At 40.0% G+C, this 19,255-nt stretch overlaps 1 protein-coding gene across 1 annotated transcript; it reads right to left on the bottom strand.

Moving 5' to 3' along the window:
* Positions 1 to 806: 806 nt before the first annotated feature.
* Positions 807 to 19,158, bottom strand: kpna4 (karyopherin alpha 4 (importin alpha 3)). The gene is made up of 17 exons (XM_008425818.2): positions 18,883 to 19,158; positions 15,871 to 15,915; positions 15,653 to 15,742; positions 12,972 to 13,001; positions 12,726 to 12,778; positions 11,119 to 11,214; positions 10,738 to 10,823; positions 8,598 to 8,684; positions 8,210 to 8,379; positions 6,096 to 6,140; positions 5,869 to 6,000; positions 5,382 to 5,510; positions 4,698 to 4,802; positions 4,541 to 4,612; positions 3,484 to 3,646; positions 3,309 to 3,403; positions 807 to 3,216 (listed from the first exon to the last, which is right to left on the bottom strand). The coding sequence occupies exons 1-17, from the start codon at positions 18,949 to 18,951 to the stop codon at positions 3,121 to 3,123; spliced, it is 1,563 nt and encodes a 520-aa protein (XP_008424040.1). The 5' UTR covers positions 18,952 to 19,158; the 3' UTR covers positions 807 to 3,120.
* Between the last annotated feature and the right edge of the window lie 97 nt (positions 19,159 to 19,255).

Raw genomic sequence — 19,255 nt, 5'->3', positions numbered from 1 at the left:
AATGTTCCAAACATTCTGATTGTTTGGAGCAATCAGAATATGGCGGCTGATTACTCAGCCGACATGTGCTCAGGTTTGTTGGCCACTCTTTTTTAACAAAAGTTGTAAAATTAATGTACAGCATTTAAAGCTGCAGTATGCAACTTAATTTTTTTTTTTTTTACATGTTTATGAAAACTGTCACTAGGTCATGGCAGAATAACATGAAACATAATATGTGGGGGAAGGTAAAAAAACAGCTCCTCTACCTCCTCCCTTTAATCCTACTGTGATCTGCAGATTTACAAAGCTCCCGGTCAAAACACAGCCAAGAAGAGGGTCTAAGTGTCATCAGTCATGCTTGAGTACATGTTGCTCAGAACAGACTTCGTCATTCAACTGCACATATAAAATGTACATGTTGAGTGAAATTTAGTTGCAAGGCGCCAATAATAAAAATGGAGAGCGTGAGTGGTGTATACACAAGCATGATTGACAGAAGGAAGACCCTCCTGAGTGATTGGTTGTTTCTGACAAAGCTGTGCATTTCTACAAATGTCAGTAGAACAGGAAGAAAGCAGAGAAGCTGGATTTTTTTTTCTCTGATTATCTGTCACATACCTTACAGTCACAACAAAGTGACAGTTAACAAATATGTAAAAAAAAAAAAAAAAGTTTTTTATATATATAAATTACAGTCTACATGTGCAAAATGGCAACACACACAGGTTCAAATTGTTCCGGAAGGAGATTAGATTTTTCACAAAGAGCGCACACACACACACACACACACACATATATATATATATAGACACCCACACTCAGTCTCTCACTTTGGGTTTCACTATTTATTTTTATGAAGACAACCTGTCCTTTAACCTTCATTTCTCCCTGGGAAAAAAAAGGTTTTTAATCTTTCTCCATTCTTTCAGGTCATAATTTTAAGATTTGAAACCACTTTGCTAACAAGGAATGCTGCAAAAAACAAAAAATATTACCCCTATGTTCAACAGAAGGTTTATGAGCACAATGTATAATAATCATTACTACAGTGTTTGAGGTTAACAAAAAACAAAACAAAAAAAAAACAAAAAAAAGAGGTTAAGCTTGTACATTTAGCTTGTAGAAGAGCAAAAAGGGGTAAAGGGAGAGGACTCTGCAAGGTACTTAAGTTACAGCAAACTTGTTCACGGGTTTATTTATTACTCAGGTAAACCCGCTTTGAACAGCTCCAGTCTGACACATGGGACACCTTTGACCTTTTGAGAGGAGCGAGGTTAAATCCCCTCTAAGTCAAGCTGAGATACAGCAGCAGATTCGTCAACTGCTGCTCCTGAAATAAAGTAATTCTATTCTCAAATAGCACTAAAAAGTATAATTAGATCACTTTAGAAAGACAACAAAGACTGTGGCTGAGTGATGCATAATGTAAAGGGGTCGGCGGCGGGTCGGAGCCCACCAACTCACCCAGGCCTCACTTTGCAGTACATGTGCAAAACCATACAGATTATTTAGTAAATTTGACAATAGTGAGCAGAAAGGAGGGCGGGGCGTGGGGGAGGGGGGCAAAGGGACACATGTAACATTTAAGCACAGTATTACTCAAAATGAAAATTTCACTGTATTCACAGCCTAAGGAAACTAAAATTACCCTAAAAATAACTGTGCTAGGTACATGCAAGGGTTATGATTCACAATCCTACGAGACGTGACCATCGATTTGTTCTCCCGTGGCGGTGCTCAAAAGCTGTGGCGACAGCGCTCCGAAGCGGTGATCTACGCTGCGAAATGAAGAAAAGGTGAGGTGGTTACAGGAGGATCTGGTTGGTTCACAGGTTTCACAGCATCAAGCTCACGTCTGGCGTTCAGGTGGAAGGATGGAATAAGACGGTTGTCGTCATTCACCTTTACAGAAAAGCGGTGGAACTAAAAGCTGAAAATTAAAAAAAAAGGAAAAAAAAGAGGAACACACTGGAGGCAAAAAGAAAAGCCCAAAAGCATCTTAATTCGATGCACTGCTGCTGCTGCTCCACGCTTCCCAGAAACAATGTCCAGTGTCAATTAATACTAAATAATAATTCTGAACAAAAAAAAAAAAAATCTTTGTGATGATTTATTTTTTCCCATTTTCCAAAGTTCTTTGAGGATCGGCCTCATTCAGAAGGCAGAAATTTTTTCCTGCGACCTTTGCGGTACTGTGTTGTTGCGTTTGTCTTCAAGATGTCGTCGTTTTTTTTGTCTTTTTCCCGCCTCCGCATGCGCTCTCATCCAGACACGCGCACTTTCCCAGTCACGCCCGCACACACACAACTCATCCGTCCATTCTCTCGCACACGCGATACGTTCAGTCGGACTCCTGGCCCCGCCCATTCGAGGAGAGACGGGTGAGGGGGAAGCGGGGTGGGAGGGGCTTGAGGATGGTCGCCCAATCAGAGGGCGTTCTCGTTAGAGGAGATGAACCTGGCTCCTCTGCGCTGAGTCCAGACATTCATACACAATGAGTCCATTCACACTCGTGTCTGATAAACGTGGCCGATTGGTTGGGGTTTGAGGGGGCTAGGTGGCGCCCTCTCGTGGCGGAGGGGGGAATTGCAGAATTGTGATGATTTCTGTTTCATCTCTGTTCATAATTATATTCATTTCTGCTTTTTTCTCGAGATATTTCAAGATGTCTTGATTTCCTATTTGTAAGTGTCCACGGTTCCCATCCACATCCAAGGTTGGTTTTTTCTTTTCTTTCCGTCGTTTGAAGTTTTCCCGGAAGTCGACGGCTCCGATAAAAACAGAAGTTACGTCAGCGTGTCGTCTCAACACAATCGATGTAGATGTTTTGCTTCTTTTAGATTTTTTTTCCCACTGTTTTTTTGTTTTTATTTTTTTGCAACATGTAGCCACTCATTCTCACTCGCACCCACTCGCCATCTCAAACTTCATTTGGGCTGGTTTCCCCCTGGAATGCCAAATGAAATCCACATATTTTTCTCTCTCAGATAAGATGCAGCCATGGATCCCACGAGCCAAGCACAATGGATCGAATTTCTCACACTCGCTCTCTCTCGCTCTTTCTCTCCTAATTGGTTTATGTTGAACAGGGTGCTGCATCGCGAACAAAACTCCAGAATAAACCCCCCGGGGTGACGTCTAGAACTGGAACCCCTTGGCTGGCACGTTGGCTGCGTTGAAGCCGAAAGTCCCGCCTTGGATGGCGTCTGGGACCAGGCTGGTGTCTTCGTCAATCTGAACAAGCAACAGAGAAACGAAGCGTCAGCAATGAAAAAAAATCGAAAAAGAATAAAAAAAACAAAAAACATTGCTTGTGTGTCACTTACATCATCGGATGAGAAGTACTGATCTATTATTTCATATGCCAGTTTGTAGATATCTTCATTTTCATGATTTTGCAGAAGCTCAATTTTTTCCAGCCCTGCGGAACATAAAAGGTCAAAGGTGATCCAGTGTTCAAAATGAAAACAAAAGCCGTGCAGAGACGACGGCTGAACGTACCTCCGCACTCCTCAATGAGATTGGCGATAGTTTCCGCCTCGTCATCGGCCATTTTCAGGATGTTACTGAGGCCGTCGAGAACGACCTGCACGACCTGAGCATCCTTAACTGTGAGCAGGTTGCAGAACGGAGGGATCACCTGCATCTCTATGAGGTGGGCCACCTGTGGGACGACACATTTCAGACGAGGAATAAGTCTTTGTAAGCGAAGGACTCATTTATGTTCACTTTCAATGTGTATTATGGCAACTACAATATTTATATTTATCAACAACTTTTTCAAACACACAGGTGCATCTAAAAATGTTTAGTTACCACAATTGGGTGCACACGTTTTCCTTCCACTCAACTTTCCATTAATATGTACAAAATTAGTATTCTGGACTATCTTTTTCAGCATTGATTGTGATTGTGTACATGTGTCACATCCAGCCCTCCATAAATACCTTAGTTGCTATCTAGAGTCTAGAGAGTATCTGGGCCATACCAAGAAAAAATAAACAAAACTACAAAAATAAAGTCGGAATATTACAAGCATAAACTCGTACGAACATAAAGTCGAAACAGTATGAGAATAAAGCTGTAGTAATATGAGAGCAAAGTCATAAAATTACAACAAGTCACAATATTATGAAAATAAAGTGAATCATATGACTTAATTCTCAGAATTGTATTTTTAAATATTTTTTATGCAGATGAAGCTATAATATTTGAAGTTTCGTTTCATTCTGCCACAACTGGCCCTTTAACACATTCATGATCTTAAAATGAGTGAGAATCCCTGATATAGGCCATAACATGATTTAAATAATACTTATTGGAACAAGGCATTCAGATTTTCTGAGAAAAACTAAGCTATAATCAAAGTTAATTGATAAAACTGCTTAAATTACAGAATGAATGTATGCGTTTTCTGTAAAATTAACTTTTTTTTTTTACTCAACAGAAACACACCAAGGGTGTCAAACCAGCTTTGCATCAATGACAGCCTGCAAGTGTTTAAAAAAAAAAAAAAAAAAAAAAAAAACAAGCATTAACATGAGCAACAACATTTTACCTGATCTTTCCTCCCACTTATCGTCAGGTTACTGATGGCCCAAGCTGCTTCTTTCTGAGTCCCAAAGTCACCCTGAAATGAAAAAATTCAACATAAGAATCAGATTTTATTTTTTATTTAAAGTCGTCTTCACAACAACAGAGCAAACGATCTGCACCTTGTCGAGCAGGTGGATGATCATGGGAACCAGCTTTGCATCAATGACAGCCTGCACCTGCTGCTGGTTGCCTGCTGTGATGTTGGACAGGAACCACACTGCCTCCTACAGGACAAGGAGTTCATACAAGAATGAATCCTGAGACTGGTCACATGCTACTTATAAACTGTTCAAAGGCTTGCAAAAAAATAAAAACTCATAAAAAGTGTTTACGAGTTGGATCAGAACCCAGAGGTCAACCTGGATGAGTTGACCTCTGGTTGAGACGAGCGTGCTTGTGGGTGGGGAATTGGGTAATCTGAGGCTCTAATCATCGTCCAGTCACAAACGAGGCCTCGGTTTATTTAATGACTGGTCTCAGATGCACTCCGATATCAGCAGAGATTTCTCAGCACCCTTTACTCCTCCGACCCATGAGAACACACATTCACTCTGACACACACACACACAGCTAAACCCCACCCACCCTGATCTGTCACTGACTACAGTGGCCGGTCTTCTTCGCCGTCTTCATCCTCACGAGTCTTCCTGCTGGCTAGTCTACTGGCTATCTAATACTACTCCATAACCTCTCACACATGACAATCACACCTGCACAAAGTCTCAGATTTCATCACTTCCATATCAAAGGTGGAGTTTTTCCAAAGATCGTCGGTGAGGCGTGAAAATGAGACGGGTTTTTACCTTGTTGATCTTCTCTTTAGGGTGAGTGAGGAGCGACGGGAAGTGGCTGAGGGCGTCGCAGTTGAGGACCACCTGCGTCTGCTCGTCTGTCCCGGTCACTATGTTACCGACGGCCCTCAGCGCAGCAGTCTGGATGTGGAGAGGAACCGGAAAACACAAACTTACAGGATGAGGAGGTGTGAAAGTAGTCGCAGTGAGAATAGAAGTAAAGTTGCTACAAAGTTTTTTAAGAAGCAGAAACAACTGAACAGACCTGACTAATGTTGGAGTTTCTAGTCAATAAAGAACGACCCAACACTTTGCGAACAGAATGCTTCTACTTAAATACTGCTATACATAAGCTGATTTTTCGCCCGACACCCAAACATCCCTAATGTATAAGAAGTGTGCATCATGTTCCAGGCAGCAGCAGGGGGCGCTGTCTGTCAGCGCAGTGCCTAGGATTGGTACATGGTAGACTCTAAACTGTCTTGGTTCTTTTTCATACCTGAACTTTAACTTCATGATGACTGAGCAGCGGTACCAGGTGAGGAACGATGCTAGAGTCGATGACCATTTGGATCTGCTCGTTCCCAGCATCCGTCAGGTAAGACAGAGCCCAGACAGTATCCACCAAGATCTGGAAAGAACAAAAAATAGATGATTTTTCTCTGCTGCTCTTCTGATCTGTAATGGTTTAGAAAAAAACCAAAAAAAACCTAATTTGTTACTTACACTGACGTCAGTGTGGTGGATCAGCACACAGAGAGCAGGCAGGATCTGGGTATAAATAAAGCTTTGATTATAACTTCCACCAGGTGCATAAAAAAATAAACCAATCACAACTCAATCTTTTCACATGAAGCTGTGGTGTCCTTTAAAGCAGTGGTCCCCAACATTTTTATTACCGCGGACCAGACGCGGACGGGGGGGTGAGGGGAGAAGTTTTAACTTTCAGATAAGGCTTCTGCATATTGGTGTTCCAGCGAAAGCCCGAATATACCCAATTTGGGTTGTCTTGGCCCTTTTCTCGCAGCCTGTGGGTTTTTCCCTGACTGGGAACGAGAATACAATTTGTTGAATGTGACAGGTAGCCAATCAGAAAGCACGGTGACGTAAGAACAGAGGGGAATCCCAAACAGCTGACATATCGCGCAACTGAGAGTCCGGTAGATATCTGAGATGATATGTGGAAATGTTTATTATTATATGTAAAGATCATTATTATATACGTTTATTCAGTTAAAAATGTTAACTATGAAAAAATATTCACCTCCAAATCATAGTGCAGCAAATAGAGCGGCTGCTCCCGTCGTCTTTTATCCGCCGCCTTTTCTTTTTGTTACGTCTTTTATTCCTTAAAATGACTCCACAAACTATCACTATTGCTTCTACATTGTCATCCATATTTGGTTATTCTAAATTCCCACTATGTTGGGGGTTTTACTGGATTATCCTCTGGAATCGGAATGTTCGTGACTGGAATCGGTTCGTGCTGCTCCTGCCTTGGACACWCGAACTGATCGAACCTGTTGGACTTTTATCAGCTCTGTGGTCACAGAGGTTTGGAGAATCGGCCGACAATTCTTAAATCTTTCGGTCTAAACCAGACTTAAGACTCACAAGCTCTACTCATCTCCTCTCGACCACTGCCCMAACGCTCTGACTCTGGTYGCTATGGTAACGTTTACATATCCCTTCAAAATAAGGTACAGATGCGCCACAAAAACCAAACATTTTACTTTTGTGAAAATTTTAACTCACGATGACTAACGGGAGCCCTGAGCTTGTTTCTCTGCAACGAGACGGTTCCATCTGGGAGTGATGGAGACGATGACACCCGAGGTGTGTTGCTTGAGCACAGTGTTGGTCTCTACGTGGCAAAGCAGCTTGAAGCTTCATTGCCTCATTAGCAGCTGGTCGCCGCATGTTACGCAGAGCGGCTTGTAATGTGGGACTCACCTACCAGTCCGGGATAAATCCATTCTCCTGTCTCTTTTCTGGGTCCTTTTCCCCTTCGCAAATAAACTTTGCAAAGACATCTGATCTGTTTCTTACTCATTTTGCTGCTTGTGGGGTCAATGTTGGTGCGCAAGTAACCGAGAGAATCTGGTTAAAGGATTTTCAAAATAAAAGATCCTCCAGACTCAAATAGTAGATAAAACAGAAATATTTAATTATTTGTTGCGTGGCCCGGTCCACGGACCGGTATCGGTCCACGGACCGGGGGTTGGTGACCACTGCTTTAAAGGACTGAAACCTGCAGAATAACCAGTTAGGAGCTCTTGCAACATAAATGAACATATTCACCATTTGGAGTATCTCTGAGATAAAACAAATATTTCAAAAAAAAAAAAAAAAAAAAAAAAAAAACCTCCACAAAAAAATAATGTCCCGATAAGCAACAAAATAATTGTGCCTATATACACACTTAAGTTGGGTTAACGGTTATACCAATTTATCCAATTTTCCCATTTTTGAAGATTAAATTCTTGGAAAAATTGGATTTTTACTCATTCATAAATTCCATAGTTCAGAGTGATGTTAGTTCACCCAAAAACTGCCATTTTGTTTGACCAAGCATGTTTTACAGTTTTTCAACTTTAAACTCAAGTTGACTCAAAAACAAAAAAAAGAATGACTGAAATAAAAGTCAGTTTTTAAGATATTTTCTGTCGTTTATATATTTTTTAAAGAAAAAAGTAAGGGGAAAAAATGGATTAAAATCAGAAATCAAATTTGGTATAAAAAAAAAAAAAAAAAAGCTCAGATTTTATTTTTAAGTTACATCACTCGGCCCGAATCCATACTTTATCTCCACACACGCATGCGCGCCCACACACACACACCTCTTGGATTGTCTCCATCGGAGGTGGGGGGTCCTTGTGGCGGCACAGGTTGACCATGACCCAGGTGACGTTGCGGAGGAAGGTGATGGGGATGGAGGGGCTGATGAAGGACAGCAGGGGCTTGACCACTCCCAAGCTAATCACATAGTCTCTGCACTGTGGGCCGTCACCTGAATACATGTACAGGAACCACAATGAGTTTTCAAACGGCTTTAAAAAAAAAACAAAAAAAATAACACATGCAGGCAGGTTGCTTTGGTTTGGATGAGCACAACAATACGGCTTGGAAACGCTGCACCTTCTGACATCCTTTGTCAAATATAAAATGCGTGTTTTCTCATCATAATCTTTGTGAACAGAGAACAAGATGAAGTCAGCGGTTACTCACCAATGATGTTTCCCAGGGCCCAGACGGCCTGTTCACACACATTCTGATGAGGAGAGTGGAGCAGCCTCAAGAACAGCGGCACGGCGTCTTCACAAAACAAACAGATTGTGATGAAGACAGAAGTCCGAGTACACAAGGCTATACACAGACATGCCAAAACAAAAAGTATATCCTAGCTTAATTCAGAAGATGTAAGTTTTGTTTATATAGTTATAGATCTGCAGAGGAGAACCGAACGGCTAATAAACGGACGTCTACTTCAGGTTGGGTTCAATATCTTTGGAAAGTTCTGCTTAAAAGAGCCATTACTTTATCATTCACACCTCGGAGTTGCTTGTAGCTTCTGGCAAGTTGAAACACTTCAAACAGGCTGCTTGAAACAAAGTATATCTCAACCCTCTTTAGACATGCAATCATTATCTAACGAGCCGCCTGCAGTGTTTCAACATCAGATTTTCCCATTGGATTCACTAAGAACCGCAGGCCAATCCAGCACTAATAACCCCACAAGCATCATTAACATGGCACTACCTGCAGAGCTGTGACATGATAAGAAAAAGCTAAACTCTTCAAGTAAAAATTTATGTTCTTTTTAAAACTTAATCCATGCAGTTTCGGCGTGCAAAGAGAAACTAATGCATTAGATCAGAAATCAAATCTACGAGCCATATTTTGAAAATTACTACACATTTTTCAGGGTTTCTCCAAGTTTCAGGAAGTCAATAGAAGATATTAAGACCCTTTAAAAGCCCACACAGTTTCTTAATTCAGAAAACAAATTACTTTGCAGTAGGTGTGCCGATCGATCGGCCACCGATCATAATCGTCCGATTTACGTGAAAAAGTGTATGATCGGTGATCACTGTCTCTTGTTGCCGATCACACAAACCGATCACCGATCAGGAAGTTTTCATTCAGTAACTCAGGATTGTTTATTGTAATGGAACCTGTATTTGCCTTTGAATGTTAAGTTTTATACTTGAATTTTTTGGCAATTTTGAGAGGTTTTATTTTGACTCTTTGCATTATTTAGCCTCTTCAGAGCCTTCAGATGTTATCAGTCTGTTAAAGATGGTGGCAGTACAATTTGCACAATGCCCGTTTTTTTCTTAGAAAAAGTTATTAAAACAAATTTTTGTCTAAATTAAGGTGAATTTATGGTTCCTTTTTCCACATAATGTAACCGGCAGTGCTTTTGATTAAAAAAATAATAGTTATGTGATCGGTATCGGTGATCGGCCCTCATGGGTGATCGGAATCGGTATCGGTAGGAAAAAACCTGATCGGCACACCTCTACTTTGCAGATTAGATTGAAATCACTTAAGTTAAGCCAGGTCCATATGATTTTGTTTTAACTCGTCTTTCATGTGACGCCATGATATTTACACTTGGGGTTGCTTAATTTTAACTTTTAAGTACATAAAGAAAACTTCACAGCAAATACAGACAGTGGGGTTTGGTTTAGGAGTAAATATTAAATCTCCATTTTATCATGAACAAGAAGCTCATAGTGGGTGATATTTTTGAAGACTTAATGTTTGAATTATAATGTTTTGACCTCAATTCTCTAAACCGGAATTAAACCATTTTCATTTTCAGGAGCAAAAACTTATTTGAATCCCTATTTAAGAAGCAACTGAATTTGTTTAAAAGTCAGTGTGGAAAATATGGACATATCAAAAAAAGAAAAGGTAAAGATTTAAATATAACTAAACTGAAGGCCATAAGATCCTGCAGAAAATCTGCTTTTTATGCAGTTTCTAGAAATGAAACAACTCATGGAAATAACAGCTGGTCAAAAGCTTCAGGGTGACAAAGTATTAAAAAATAAACCCCTCTGTTCACTTTTGGTTGGAAACCTAATTTCCAAACAGCAACAGTCCCAAAAATCTCTCAACTACTTTAGATATGGGTGGGATATCACTTTTAGAGTGTAATTAGCAGAGTTAAAAAAATAATAAATAAAAATCTGTCATACTGTTTCTACAAATATCAGTATAAATACTGTGATTTTCCTTCTACCCTGGGAGAATTAAAAACACAGACAAACTTTCTCCGGGTCGTTCCTATTGTTCATCCGAACATATCAAACAATGTGGAAATAAAAGGATTTGATGTCTGTGGCAGAGTTGAACTTACTGGACTGAACCACAGCTTGGGTTTGCTCTGAGGTACCCGACGCGATGTTGGTCAGAGCCCAGGCGGCTTCAAACTGCAGAGACGGGCTGCAGGGGAACAAGACGGACCGATTGATGAGGTGGGACTAGGCAGCAGAGTTTGACAATATCAGCAGGATGATTAGTCGCTGATTTTCTTTGGAAAAACTAGAACACTTTTACATAACAGCAGAACTGTTCGGATGAGTCAGACAAAATCCAAGCAACTCATCTGCATAACACTGAACAGGACCAAGGAATGAGGCTAACTTTGACTATAATTATCACAAACTTGGAGGGAAGGAAAATAAAGCGTGAGTCATTACTGCAGGCAGATGCGCAGACAGAAAAGCAGCTAGCTTACTTGTCATCTCTGTCCAGGCAGTGCACCAAGATGGGTAGGATCCCAGACTTAATCAGGTCATCTATGGGAGGATTACGGTCACTGGACAACAGCTTCCTGTGAAATTACAAACAGGATTTATGCAGGTTTCACCAAGACTTTTTAAGATCATTAGGAATGGAAAATAAGACATTTATCACAACATAAATGTACAAAAGATAATGGAAAACACATAAATAATTTGAGTTGGTAAGAAAAGTGAGCCAATGGTGAAGACGAACATCATCCAGCTGACTGGCGGTAGATTTACATTTATCCAAAATGGGCGTAAGAAAGCTAGCTAGCTCTACCTTTGCTTTCCTTTAGCTAGCAAAGGTTTATTAGCAGATAGTTTATTGATAACCTCAACTGTCTCAAGTAGAGTCTGAGCACAAGTCAAAAAATAAACAAATGAAATTACAGCTTTAAAGCAGCTTAAATGCATACATTTAAGCTGCTTTAAAACTTTTTAAGAAAGCGCAGACGTCCTGCGTAAAGCAAACATCACAACAGAGAAACGGCCAACAAAATCATCAGGGTTGATCGCTTTTCCAGGAAAACTTGGGTTTAGCAAATGTTTCGTCCTGATTTAACCCAAGACACTCTGACATGGTGACTGGTTCTGCTGGCAGATTAGCTCACTTTTTAACACGGGAAAATGTCTTGTTTCTGTGAAATAATCTGCCAGTGGAAGTCATACATTTTAAAAAACCAATATTAAGGAATTATTTATTGAAAACAAGCTTCTATTTTTGCTAAAAAGTTACCTGTAAGTTTGTTTTGACTCATTTCAATTGTACCAAGATATTGGTAGTAGAAACAAGACTAAAACTACTTGGTAAGACTTTGTGTTTTTGCAGTATGGTCTAAGTTAACATTTGTGAAACCCATCTGTTCTATTAGACAATGTTTATAATGTTTATGAGCTCCGTTTTTAAAGCTCAAAACAACAAAATTAAATCATCAAGAGCATAGGTTTAATATAAATAATTAAAAGCATTATAGAAAAGGAAAAAAAAAACCCTCCTGAAATGTGAAGGAGATTGATCCGATTATTTTGGCAGCTTTCGACTCCACTTCTAAAGGGCGACATGAGTGAAATGCATGGCCTTTTCCAGCATCCATTACACAGATGAGTCTGATGCTGGTTGGGGAAAAACTGTCAGGCTCTGAGACTGCAACACTGAAACACTATTTTACAAGAGCCAATCAGCCATAACCAAAAGGCTTGCTGAAAATAAAAGCGATGGTGTCCAAGTGCAGAATCAGCAGCTTATAAATACACCTGCGTGGCAGATGTGAATCATTGTTACAGTCGAGCAAAAACTCTTTTTACATGGCAAACTAACCCTCAGCAGGATGATCAGTGAAGTTAACTCGCTGCAAAGTCCTGCTTGTTTTTATCTATAATGTGCAACATGTGACTTTTTAGACCAAACATCAACTGAACAGAAACATAAATCCTGAAATATCTTCATTTAGCTTTCAGACTACTTTGGTAAAGATACATTACTGTGTAATCGTACAAGAATAATTTAATGATATGCCAACGGTAGATATGTAAACAGACATGAGCTGCGTTTCCTTACCTGGCAGCCTGAACAGCACTCAGCTGGATGCCCTGGTTATCACTGGTGGCATTCTGCAAGTCAACATAGCAACTATATGAGCAGTGCTGCATTTAAAAGAAATAAATACATCGATTTGAAAAACGCAATGCAATTTCCTACTGGCATCGATTTGAACAGTTTTAAAATATTGCAACGTTGCTGCATGTTTAAAAATGCCTGACTGAATAACCCAGAAACGAATTTAAAATACTGAAATCAACTTACTTGTACTATTGTTTCAAGAGAGGTGTTTTGCTGCAAAAGAAGATTACAGAGATTAGCTTCAGAAGAGATGTAAAATAAAACGTGTTAAACATTAAACACCAGAATGAGAGTGAAGCTTGAAAGGTCGTCATGGTGCATTTACTGACAAATAGTGAACAAAGAAGGCCTCTTGATGTTTTGCATATTACAAGCTAATGAGGAGCACAGACGGCTGATGATGTAGCAGGCCATGCTTTACAGCGGCCTACAAGATGGATGCATAACAAACACATCACTGACGTTTTACCTCAACCCATGTTTTTCTACACCAAACTTCACCGAATGCAGGGCACCTTAATCGTCCTTTTTACAGAGTTTCTGAAGGTTTTACCAAGTCAATTTCAAGACTTTTTCATGCCTTTTCAAGACTTATGAATTGATTTAAGACCTATATCTCCACAGAAATGTACAAACGTCTTCCAGCCAAATAGTAATAAATTTGCACTTACTCGTGATAAACCCACAAAGCTAGCTAGGGCATATTAGAAGCTAGTTAGCGGTAGCCTCAACTGCTTTCAGTCACAGCATGAAATTAAGACGTCTTAGTGTGACTCAAACGTTTGCTTGACTGAAAAGTCCAGCAAGGAAAAAAATATATACATAGAATATACGAGATTAAATAGTTCTGTCAATGCAAAATTTAAGAATCGTGATTAATGTATTTAAGGTAAACTTTTTTAAAATTACTTTCAGACATTTTAAAAGCCTTAATTTTAGATGCATGAACTTAACACTTTTGAAGGCTGCGGGATACTCAGCTTTTATTACCCACTGACCTCGACTTCTCTCTTTTAGATCAGATTGCTGCCATCTGACAGAGTTCTAGGATCCATTCACACCCCAATTTTACACAAACTTGTTTCCATTTCTACTCTGCACATTTCCTTTTATACCCATATAACAAAAATACAGCTGAAAATCAGTTTATTTCTGCTGGTAGTTAAGTATTCCTGAAGAATTACGATGGTGGATATAAAATGATCAAACGTCACCAGTGATTTCATCTAGAAATATGACGACGTCTGAGGATTGTTCACTTATTGGGGTTAATGTCTTCTGTTTGAGTCGCTAAGCTCTTGCTACATTTTGAACTCGTTAAATCAGACTATGTGCAGAAGATGGATATAATATTTTATATTACTGGATGTTACAGGTGTAAATTGGTCAGGTGTAAATTTACACCTGACCTCAAGTCAGGTGTAGATTGGTCATTTGAAACCATTACTTGAAACAGACACTGCGCTAAGAGATTCAGGTAAATACAACAACCTTTTTAAGACTATTAACATTTAAATTTAAGACCTGCGTCTTAAATTTATAGTAGTAGTGTCAAGCCTTTTAGCACAGAATGAACACAACATCGTACGAGGTGACAACAGAAGTGAGTCAATGGAGAAGATGAACATTATCCAGCCAAAAGGTGCTAAATTTACGCTTTACCTGTGATAAATCTACACTTTACAAAAGCTAACTAGCGGCTTGTTAGCCAAAGCCGCAACCACCTTGAGTCATTATGTTTGCAGGTGACTCAAGTGTTTGCCTGGCAGAAAAGTTCCATGAAACAAAAAAACAAACAAAAACAGAGAAGATCTGAGAATAAAAACAAATGTGTCAGAAAAAATAACTCAGGCATTACGGTAGATGCCTTTCAATATTCCCACACCAGGGACAAGGCCCCTCTAAAGCCTCTCACCAAGTCTGACCAGTGGGCTTTTGCTGATATACTGCCAAAAGCAGCCTTCAGCACCGTAAAGTAGTTACAGTGATTGACTCTCAACAGCTGAGTGGACATTTTAATCCCAGAATGCCACCAAACCCATAGACCTTTACTGAAGGTGGGAGTCCTGATCGATCCCCCCCTCCCTGTGACATTTTTAGTGTGCAACACAGACCGCTCTGATGTTCGCCCCGACTGCATGTTCTGAAAGACGGCCACGGAGGGTTTTATGATGCAAGAGCAAAATTAGGGCTGCGCAATATTTAAAAAAAAACTGTATGATATTAGACATAATTGGCGAAAACTGTCACTATTATCTCCATTTTCCTCTCTCTTTTCTTCACCCCACTACTGAGCTCAGTCACTTCAATCTTCAATCTGTACTGATTGTGCAGCTAAATCCCCTTCATCTGGCCAAATATACCATTGGCATGCAGTAGTAATACATGCGAGTTAAAATATTATAGCTGACTAAATATTGCTGCCTTTGTGGTTCCTTTTGATGCTGCAAAAATGATAGAAATTCGATACATTGCACAACTCTAGTACAAATGAATACTATTTGGTGGAAATACTCCGTAAAAACAGTGAATAGTTCAAGTTCTGATGGTAAACTTAACACCCAAAACAAGAAAACTGATTATTAATATTTATGACTTCAGTCTGTTTTTATAGACCATTAACAACGTCCACAAAGGAATAATTTAAACGTGAAACAGGAAGGACGAGGTTGGGCTGCACTTTACACTTTGATTACGTCGGTAAATTTCATGAGATTATTTCTGAACAGTGATGTATTCTCAAAATACCAAAGAAGCCTCACATGAGCAGCACAAATTCAAATATTAAGACAAAAATTGTTGACTAGATTTTTAGACGACAACCAGACTGAAAACAGAGAAAAAAAAAAAAAAAAAAAACGTACCGATCTGAAATCTCCATCAACATCAGAGTCCTCGCACACGTCTTCGTGGGGAACATTCCTCCTCTTCAGGAGGTGCTCATCTCTTTTGTGCTGCGGCGAAAGGACCAGAGTAAATACATAATAAAAACTCTGGAATATTTATCAGGTCTCAGATTAGACACAGAAAACTAACTGGGTAGTTTTAGTTGGCGATACAATAAGACCGAGAGAGAGATTACCTTTCTGAGCTCCACCACTACCTCGGTCCTCTGTCGTCTCATGGTCTGCAGAGAACATATGAACATTAGACTGCAAGAAGAATCTCAACCAATAAAAGTAAAAACGATACAAAATCACTGATCGTACAGCAAAGTTAAACTCCATAGCTGGACACTGCATATGAAAGCCATAATGTACAGTCTGACCCATTGCAACTTGAGACGGGATATTTTCACTTAGTAAGAAATATTTTCATCTGCAATAACAGATGAATTTCTATGATTTAAACACGACTCCACTGCAAAGACTGAAAGAGTCTAAAACGCGTATTAACAGTTGCCAATATTTACCCAGTGCAAACGTAAATGAAGTATATTGAGGTTTTTAATAGTTTTATGTATCTATGGTTTAAAGTTGTCTTCTTGTGACAACTTTAAACCAAAAAGGTGATGGGAACTTTCCTCGACTGCATGGAGCGAACTACAGGTACAGCTCAACAAATCTGAATATTGTGTACATTTTAAATTTGCCAACACTCTTTTCAGAAAGTCAAACTCTAAAATTAGAAACAGAAATGTTAGGCTTCTGAAAAGCATGTTCTCTTCATTATTTTAATGGGGCTCTGCTTGCATGAATTCACTGCATCAGTGCGGCAGGGCATGGAGGCCATCGGCCTGTGGTTCTGCTGAGCTGTGGTGGCATCCCAGAGAAATGCAAACTTTATTTTCATTTAAAATACAGAACTTTGGACCTCTGAGCAACAGTCCAGTTCTTTTTCTCCTCAAATCAGGAGAAACGCCCGACGTTTGTCTTTGGTTCAGTATTGGCGTGGCATGAGGAATATGATGTTTGTAGCCCATGTGGGATTTGTCTCTTTAAGGCTCTGTAGATGTCGACTCCTTGTGAATCCCCCCAAATTATGGAGTAGATTTGGATTTTAAAAAATCATCTAAACTGTAGTTATCCTTGTTGCTGATGCACCTTTACCTTCCACAAGTTTCCCTTTCACTCAGCTTTCTATGAAATTAATATGCTTTACTTTTCACAGTAATTTTTTGACAGTGAACTTTGGATTTTCATTATCTGTAAGGTATAACCATTAAAAGTCATAAGAAATAAAGGCTTAATATATTTCAGTTTATGTGTAGTGAATCAATATAATAAATAAGTCTGGTAAGAAGTGGGCTGCAGGCTGACTACTCATGCAAATAGCTGGACTAATTCACAACCTAGCATCAGTTTGGTATATTGGTGTCACTCTGTGATAAATAAGTTTCGGGTGTTTATTATAAAATGTTGCTTATTTTTGTTTAATTCTATGCATAAATACCAAAATATATAAACATTACAATAACTAATAATTAGTATGTAGTTTATAGCAATAGTAGGAAAAATTATTGCTTTTCTGCTTTTAACTAAAATCGGTAATATAATGTTGCACATTTTATTACAAACTTTGGTGGAAAAGCATGGTAGCGTGAAGCTGGGATAACATCCCTGAAGGATATGAAAGTCTATATTTTGAGTCTCCTCATGTTTCTTCAGTTGGTCGTGGCAGACGGACATGCGCTCACACTGAACCGATTCTGTAAGACGTTTGTTCAAGTTTAAAGAATCGTTCCTTTCCAGCACTGCCAACAGTTTGCTCAACTCAACAGACCCGCCACATGCTTCCACTGGAGAATAGTTTGCCTCAAACACAATGATGGCAATGATCTAATCAACTGAAGTGCTGATTAAATCATTAATCAGGATGATTTTTCACTAAACTACATTTTAAACCAAAATGGCCTGCACTGTACTTCAGCAAGGATTGATTAGGGGTGTAAGTATTGAATTTTAATCTGCATAAGAGAAGACCTTATTTTATTATTTGCTGACATTTCTTAATCTGAATTGGACCCGTTTTATTGCAAGTTGTGTGAATTTCAGAACAATCATAATTGATCTGGTGTTTCACTTGTGGCCAGAGTTAAATATAGTCATGTGTGTCTAAACACAGGGGCACTTATACATTTAATGGCATTTAAATGACCAGATACAGTTTTGGTTGGTGATCAGGTGCTTGTTCAGAGATAAAGGGCGTGTTCAGCATTTACATACCTCAATGTATAGATGTTACCACGCTAAAAGACGACATGACCCCAGAGGCCCGTCTCACTGACAGAAAGTAGTTGTCAAACAGGATGTACGAGTATTTCGGAATCATACACACCACCAGTGAGCCGATATAGACGAATATCGACACCCACCGGCCTCCATGAGACCCTGACACGCCGAGCTGACTGTAAATCACCTGGCTATGTATTGATCCGACAACAGCTAGCATGTTTAGCTTTCATCTGTCAATCATTCCAACTGAAAAAAAGTAGATATTTGGGATTTAGGCACACGTAATTTAAACACGCAGTCAAAACGTAATTATTTACACCGACTTTACAGCAACGCAAGACGGCAGCTAAGAAGCTAACTGGTTTCCGCCATTGTTTTTGATTATCGGGACGGGGGATGGGTGGAACTGCAGCTACTACCAAGCTAAGCAGGTTAGCCTGCTGCAGTGCTAAAATGACGTTAATCTACTGTCATGCTAACAAAGCTATAAGGGGAATACTTCTATTCCAGTAGATTAAACATTTACATTTACTATATATACTTTTAGTTACATGGGTTACATTTGACACCGAGCAAAAAGGAATCGGGAAATGATATGCTTCAGTTGAGCTAGCATGCCCCCAGCGGGCCTAGCTCACCCAGCGGACGCTTTTCTGACATGTTTAACAAGAAGCGCGGTCTGCTGGGGTAACGAAACCAAAAACCCAAACGGGGAGACCTCCACGGCGAGGCCAGCCGTCTCCACTGGGTTATAAGTGAAGGCCCCGACCGGGTTCAGGCACCAGAGTTCCCCGATGAGTGGGAATTAGAAACGACGTCACAGCGGAGTAGAGAGGCGAACGGTGGCCGTGAACGCAGCAGCGTTGGCGGCGGCAGCGCCGACCGTAAGCGGAGACTCCTATCAGCAGCACAACTTTTACCTCCAAATCTCGGCCCTTATTCTTGAAATTCTTCAGCCGCTGGTTGTCCAGTTTCTCGTTGTCAGCCATGTTAGCGCTTCTGGGTAACGTTGGATAGAGTTAGGCTCTTGAATTTAGCTGGTGAGCTACCCCCTTTTCTGGTTCTCTTTTCGTAGCCTTTCGTTAGCTGACTATTCTACTGCTGCTGTCCGCGGTGCATACTGGGAATGCCGGGTGGTGGAGGGCAGCCTCACTCTGGCGTAGAGGAAGGGTGGGGAAATCCCCCTCACTCTCATTGGTCTCTCTGCTCACGTCTGGGTGGTGGGAGCGCCACACCTTACTACCTCACATTCAATGCCCACGCAATCATATCTATTAATACACACACACACAC

This window comes from Poecilia reticulata, linkage group LG13 (assembly GCF_000633615.1).
Source record: "Poecilia reticulata strain Guanapo linkage group LG13, Guppy_female_1.0+MT, whole genome shotgun sequence".
Classification (NCBI taxonomy): Eukaryota; Metazoa; Chordata; class Actinopteri; order Cyprinodontiformes; family Poeciliidae; genus Poecilia; species Poecilia reticulata.
Note: the sequence above shows the minus strand (reverse complement) of the source record. Positions and strands in the feature narration are given on the sequence as shown.

Coding starts and splice junctions, on each gene's coding strand:
- kpna4 (XM_008425818.2), bottom strand. CDS start 18,951: ATGGCTGACAACGAGAAACTGGACAACCAGCGGCTGAAGAATTTCAAG. Junction 13,002..15,652: donor TTGATGGAGATTTCAGATCG/GTACGTTTTTTT, acceptor CTTCTTTTGCAG/CAAAACACCTCTCTTGAAAC. Junction 4,803..5,381: donor CTAAAGAGAAGATCAACAAG/GTAAAAACCCGT, acceptor CTTGTCCTGTAG/GAGGCAGTGTGGTTCCTGTC.